General features: G+C 43.8%; 1 protein-coding gene across 1 annotated transcript; it reads left to right on the forward strand.

The window, feature by feature from the left end:
• Positions 1 to 5,196: 5,196 nt before the first annotated feature.
• Positions 5,197 to 5,842, forward strand: LOC117339906. Its single transcript, XM_033901617.1, has 2 exons — positions 5,197 to 5,739; positions 5,797 to 5,842. Exons 1-2 carry the CDS (start codon positions 5,219 to 5,221, stop codon positions 5,825 to 5,827), a joined length of 552 nt encoding a protein of 183 aa, XP_033757508.1. The 5' UTR covers positions 5,197 to 5,218; the 3' UTR covers positions 5,828 to 5,842.
• The last annotated feature ends 1,447 nt before the right edge of the window (positions 5,843 to 7,289 follow it).

Genomic DNA, 7,289 nt, shown 5'->3' on the forward strand with positions numbered 1-7,289 from the left:
CTGATCAATAAAACCCCCTAGTAGTTTTGAACATTAGACACTTTCAATCATGATACCCCCTACTTTCTAAATTTGCTGCCGACACCTTGCTAGCTTTTTGATGACCCTACAATCATACATAGGCGTGTAGTTAAATTCAGACTTAAATTATCATATCCTTTATGCATTTAACTATGTTTGAAATATCTTCTGTCATTTTTGCGTCCAGGCTTGTTACCGTTATCTCACGTTCTAGGATATATCATCTGTATACATCATAGCTACAGAGCGTTTCAAACATTTTGGGTAATCGTTAATGTTTTAAATGAACAGTAGTGGTCCTGAAATAAAGCCCATGAGCATACCAACTCAATAGGAAGAAAGTCTGAAAGAACAACGGAGTAACACTAGTAAGATACACAACCACAATTACAAGAGGGGTCTCTGTTGAATGGTGTGGTCGAAACCCAAATTGGCTGTCACTTGAAAGTTTATTTGAGTTCAGAAATTGTAAAAAGTATTATTAACATGCCTTTCTAATTCTACTTAGAACTACCAGTACAGAGATTGGTCTATACTTGTTTACAGATGTGGGGTCATCTGCTTTAAAATTCGAAGTGCTAAATACTGCAAATATGCATTTTGTCCATGGACTAATCATCTTATTAACCAAAGCACTCCATGTAAGCCGCATGATTTGGTGGCAGTTCATTCTTATATCAAGGGTTCGTACATTAACTGTTCGATCTAACGCCATAAGAATTCGTCCACACACAATGCTATTGCGTCCAATACTACATTATATTACGTACGATCCCAATGATTTAAGTGTGTTCACTCGTATACTAAATAGTGTTAAATTAACATTGCTATCGGTAGAAAGCGGCGATGAATGTGATAATTTGGTTTCAAAAATTTTCAGAAAAAACTCGGTATGTTCATACCATGCCCTCATTTCCTCCAAAAATGCATTGTACATGCGCATTCGTCCTCGTATTATTTAACATTTTCGCAATAGCTACTACGGTCATGTAACGACGGCGTTCAGTGACGGTGTTGTCACTTAAGCGTGAATTTATTGTGCAATCACAATAGCAAAGATTACGGTTACTTCTGCATTTATTATACAGTAAACGACACGATCCTGGCATTCAAATCATTTTAATGGACGCAACGTATGCATCTAATATTTAAATGAGAGTCATATTAACATCTCATTAGCTTCCCACATTACATGTATGAGTCATAATTACTGAGGTAATATCCCATAGGAGAGTCTGAGTAGTTTGGTATCACGTGATGTCCTTGGTAGATGTCGGGGTTATCAGAATCAAAGTAAACTTTTTTTCCAGATTTTGTGTGAATAAGCCGACGAAATCAACCTTACAGTTGACCCCAAATTAGTTTTACCTTTGAAATCCTACATTGTATAAGGACGTAGTCCAGAAAAGTGAGGCACAGGATTTATTAGTATTATCTTGAAGAATGATTCCTCATCTGTTCCCGCTGTAATCAATTGTCTGTCAGAATTTACTACAGCCATTTAATTACGTTACTACAAAACAACGTTTAATTAAGGAAATGTCCGTTATGAAATATCGATACTGTTGTGGAATCCGGAATTACTCTCCGGCGACCGACTCCGTCCCTAAGACAGCGCCACCCGACTTCCGCCTGTGTGAGTTTCAGGAAACCTTCGGCCAGAGCGGACGTCTTTGCAACGCCGGCGGACAACTGGAGCCTCCAAAGACTATCCTGTCCCCAGCAGGATTGGCCCACGTCATCTTACTACTAAGGTAAATACTGAACCCACAACAATTGGTGTCAGCAGTGGTCATTCGAATGTCGTGTTTACACGGGTTTTGAACTTATCTGAGTTCTACTCAAGGCGCCATATTTGAATTTGATGTTTAGCTTAGCTTTTGTTTATATGGTTAGGTGAGGTAATCTCAAGGACAAAAAGATTAATCGTCCAACACTGTATGTTTCGGTGTCACTGGGCACAGACCCTGCTGATATAGGACTACAAGCGGTTGTAGACACCGCCGCTCAGGTTTCTGTAATGAATGTCTCCACTTGCCAACGTTTGGGATTGGACGTCGACAATCCTGAAAGGATCACGCTTTGTGGGGTGGGGAAGAACTCCAGACTAGTTGCCCACCTGGTGAGGCAGGTTCCTGTTAAGTTGGGAAAGGTTAAGCTGCTTCGAGATTTTGTTGTAGCGGACATCTCTGACCAGATCCTGATTGGAATGGATTTGCTGCGAGATTGTGAGGCCATTATCGATTTGGTCAATATGAATCTCATCTTGCAGGATCAAGATGTTCCTTTGTGTTATGGTGATGGGAGATCCTCTGTGCCTCCTTGGCAGGTTCAACGAATAATGGCTGTAAGGCGTACAGTCATACCCCCGTTCTCTGCAAAATTTATAGAAGTAAAGGCAGACTCCCCGGGTACCGAGGATATGGTATTTCAGCCGGAACGGAGCGGTGCCACGGAGATGCCTCCAAATCAGTTGCTAAACCCTGAAGGGTTCATGAAGCCAATGATCCGGAATCCGACCTCCAGTTTTGTAACAATCGAGAAGGGAACATACTTGGGCATCGGCATAGGGTTGGAGGGAATAGTGGATGACTCTGTGGAGGAATTTACCATTCGTAGTTTGGGCGTGGATTCTACTGGGGAGCCAGTAATGCCCTCTCATCTCGAGGCACTCTATGCCAGGTCCACAAAGGAATTGTCGCCACCAGAACAACATAAATTAGGCCAGCTTCTGTCAGAATTCCAAGATATCTTTGCTAAGGATGATCTGGATCTGGGCAAGTTCAATGGGGATATTAAGCACCGAATCGATACTGGGGACGCCAAACCGATACGGCAACCATTGCGTAGGACCCCTCTCGGATTTGAGAAAGAAGAGCAAAACCACCTTCAACAGATGTTAGACAGGGATGTCATTCAGCCTTCGTCTTCCGAATGGGCTTCGGCTCCAGTCCTGGTGAGGAAGAAGGATGGTGGACTTCGGTACTGTATAGATTATCGAGCTCTAAACGAGGTCACTGTGAAGGATGCATTCCCCCTTCCCAATATTTCAGAGTGCATTGATACCCTCATGGATACAGTCTTCATGAGCACGCTGGACATGGCATCTGGGTACTGGCAGGTGGAAATTACTGAGGAAGACCGCCACAAAACGGCATTTATAACCAAATATGGCTTGTATGAGCACAAGAGACTCCCTTTCGGTTTATGTAATAGCCCTGCCACCTTCAGTAGAGTGGTGCAACTGATGCTATCAGGTTTGTCATGGAAGGAATGCCTCTCTTATCTGGATGATATAATGGTTCTTGGATCAGACTTTGATAATCATTTATCTAATCTAGAGAAGATTTTCCAGAGATTCAGACAGTATAACCTGAAGATTAAACCCTCCAAGCGCTACCTATTCCAGCGTCGTGTCAAATTCCTGGGAAAGATAGTCTCTGCCGATGGGATATCTGTAAATCCGGAGCATGTAAATTGTGTGGAAAGCTGGCCCACTCCAAAGAATAAGAAAGAGTTAGAATCCTTCCTGGGATTCATTAACTATCATCGGGATCATTTGGAGCATCTTGCAGATATAATATGGCCCCTTCACCAGCTTACTGGTAAGAAAAGGGAATGGCATTGGGCAGACGAACAGCAGCAAGCTTTTGACAAGGTAAAAAAAACAGTCTTGTGTGATGCTGTTACGCTGGCCTTTCCGCGGACCGATGGCACTTTCATCCTCGACACGGATGCTTCCGACAGGGCTCTTGGTGCTGAGTTGAGTCAGGTGCAGGATGGGAAGGAAATGGTGATCAGCTTCGCCAGCAAAACTTTGACTCCTCCGCAGAGGAAATACTGCACCACAAGGAAGGAACTACTGGCAATCATAACCTTTACCAGACATTTCCGCCATTACCTACTTGGACGGCCTTTCGTGATCAGAACTGACCATAACAGCTTGACCTGGCTACTGAATTTTAAGCATATTGAAGGACAGTTAGCCCGACAATATAGCATGACGATACAGCATCGTCCTGGTAAGTGCCATGCGGATGCCGATGGCTTATCAAGGATACCAGATCTGCTATCTCCCTGTGAGCATTACTCCCCCTCAGTTTCGTTAAATGCTTTACCCTGTGGTGGGTGTCCATATTGTACGAGAGCTCGCCAACAGTGGCAGTCTTTTGAGGAAGATATAGATTATGTCGTTCCTCTCACTATCCGGCAGGTACAAGTCCCTGAGGATGCTATTCCACCCAGTTCCAACTGGATGGATGCATATACCTCGGAAGAGCTACACAATAAACAGAGGGAGGACTCTGATCTCCGAAGGGTTTCAGATTGGCTGGAGTCAGATTCTATTCCAACCAAGCAGGACCTGTATCTTTCTAGTTCAGCTGTTCGACATTGGTGGACCTGCAGATCACAGATTGTATCCCGACTGGGAATCCTGTACTATCGCTGGGAGGACCCCTTCGAGGTGAAACTCTTGTTCATGGTACCCCAAGGATTGACGCATGTAGCACTCAAGCAGTGTCATGATGCTGAATCAGCTGGACATCCCGGTCGTTCAAAAACTTTGGAGCGACTGAAGAATTCAGTTATCTGGTATGGGATGTCTGAGGATTGTAGGAATTATGTTAAATCCTGTCAGGTCTGCAACCGATCCAAGAAGGTTAGAGTGAAGCCCCGGGCCGCTTTAGGGTCCTACCATGCAGGTCTTCCCATGGAGAGGCTCCACATGGATATTGTCGGGCCATTGCCACTGACACAACGAGGCAACAAGTACATCCTGGTCATAATTGACCAGTTTACAAAGTGGATTGAGTGTTATGCCATCCCTAATCAAGAAGCAGAGTCAGTTGCTAGGAAATTGGCTGAGGAGTTCATCCTTAGATTCGGATGTCCTTTAGAACTCCACACTGACCAAGGGAAAAATGTGTATGGATCTGTAATCAGAAGCCTCTGTCAGAAGCTACAGATCGCTAAGACTAGGACTACTCCTTATCGACCATGCTCCAATGGGCAGGTTGAGCGATACAACAGATTGGTGTTGCAGATACTCAGGTGTTACACAGGAAATAAGCAGAACACTTGGGATGACCATCTTAATCAGTGCTCCGCTGCCATCCGTGCAACTCGCCACAGACAGACTGGTTTCACCCCAAATAAACTGATGCTTGGGAGGGAGATCACCCAGCCAGTCGATATAATGTTTAAAACTGTGGACATGGACACGTGGGAGGATGAGTCAGGCTATGTTGAGGGACTAGTGGGGAGGATGTCTCGCGCTCATCAGCTGGCCAGGGAAAACATAAAGGAGGCCCAGGTCAGGCAGAAGAGAACTTATGACCTTAACCTTCACACTTCTAAGTACAGTCTAGGGGATGCAGTTTTCAAGCTAGATACTTCTAAGAAGATTGGTCAGAGTCCTAAACTGAAATCTCCATGGGTGGGCCCTTATTTAGTTGTCAAAAAATTATCCCCAGCCCTTTACCGGATTTGTGACAGGAAGTCACGGGCAACGGTTGTTCACCATGACCGCCTGAAGGCTTGCCATGATCGAGAACTCCCTGTTTGGCTGCTTCGACTGCGCTCTGACCTTCAGCTTCCATTAGATGTCCCACAGGCAGATGGCTCGGAGGAGCTGGGTCATCCAGAAGATTTGGATGCTAGAGCACCAGCTTTTCCTGGGGATGGGGAAGTTCTGGATAGCGACCCTGATTCGTGGGAGTCTCCGGGTGAGCTGGAGGAGGAAACTGAAAACCTCTTGGATAAGTTTGATGAGGGGTCTGAGGACCCCCTGGGGGAACATGAATAAGGGGATGCTGCCCCCCCCCCCCCCCCCCCCCCCCCCCCCCCCCCCCCCCCCCCCCCCCCCCCCCCCTCAGGAATCGGAGAAGACCCGCCTGGCTCTCCGATTATGTTGTGGAGTAGGCCTCCACAGACCTGGCTTGTATATAGTGTAGATATTAAACTGGTGTAAATATTTAACTCTTAAATATCGTATGTCAAAACATTCTTTCTTGTGAAGGGGGAAGAGTGTTGTGGAATCCGGAATTACTCTCCGGCGACCGACTCCGTCCCTAAGACAGCGCCACCCGACTTCCGCCTGTGTGAGTTTCAGGAAACCTTCGGCCAGAGCGGACGTCTTTGCAACGCCGGCGGACAACTGGAGCCTCCAAGGACTATCCTGTCCCCAGCAGGATTGGCCCACGTCACCTTACTACTAAGGTAAATACTGAACCCACAACAATACCATCCGTTTATCGTTTGTATCAATACTGCAAACGTACATGTTGTCCATATAGTGATCATTTTATTAGCTATTGCGCTCCAGTTAAGCTACATTATTGATGGCAGTGTATTTCTCAATTCAGAGGTCATTCAGTAATAGCTCCGATCATGGACGATACATGAATATTAAGCAGGTTTAGATAGATTTCGTTTTGGAGAAGTGATCCGTTTTGACAGGTCAGGATCTGGGGATAATATTGATCGGATGACGTTTTGTATCTTTGAAGCAGAGTTAATATTATATATTGTAGAAGTTAATGAATATATAGAATGCAAAATTAATAAAAATTAAACTAATTAAATAAGTGATATTACTGATTGAAAATGTATATACTGTACCATAATTATATCATTCCATGATGTTTTACCTTTTATTGCATTTTTGCCAGTGAAATATATAGAGGATATTGAATGGTTTCCCGTTTAATATAACATCAATTTCTCGAGTATGACAGAATATGGATATTTTCACGAGTGCGAAGCACGAGTGAAAAATATCGAAATATTCTGTCATACGAGTGAAATATATGTTATATTTAACGGGAAACCATTCAATTTTCTTTTTATTGCATTTTCATAAACTTAAAAACAAAATCAAAAACATCGAAAAATTAATAGTGTCAAAAAGTGCGGGAATCAGTAATGACGTCATCTCTTTGTGACGTTACTCCGCGTCAATTTGACGGCGCCATTTTGAAAGGACTGATCAACGCAATATTTAAGAGCTTTCTGCTGTTATAGGAGAATCTGTGCATAAAAAACTAACATGAAGTGAGTATTTTGTCAAAAACTAGTCTAAAAATTTCAGAAATACAGCAAAATAACCCATTTATCTATCTCCGCTTCGACTGGAAAAATCGGCAAGTTTCAACGAGGTGAATACAAAGGTCCGCTCTGATTGGTCAAAAACGGAAAACCTTACATTTTCACTGCAAAATCTTATATTTTAACTGCTCATCGCTGCAGTAAAAATATAAGTTTTATTA

Source organism: Pecten maximus, chromosome 12 (assembly GCF_902652985.1).
Source record: "Pecten maximus chromosome 12, xPecMax1.1, whole genome shotgun sequence".
In the NCBI taxonomy this organism is placed as follows: Eukaryota; Metazoa; Mollusca; class Bivalvia; order Pectinida; family Pectinidae; genus Pecten; species Pecten maximus.

Excerpts from the sequence above, each read along its gene's own strand:
- LOC117339906 (XM_033901617.1), top strand. The coding sequence starts at position 5,219 with ATGTTTAAAACTGTGGACATGGACACGTGGGAGGATGAGTCAGGCTAT. Across the intron at positions 5,740-5,796 it reads AGCGACCCTGATTCGTGGGA|GTCTGAGGACCCCCTGGGGG; the intron begins GTCTCCGGGTGA and ends GTTTGATGAGGG.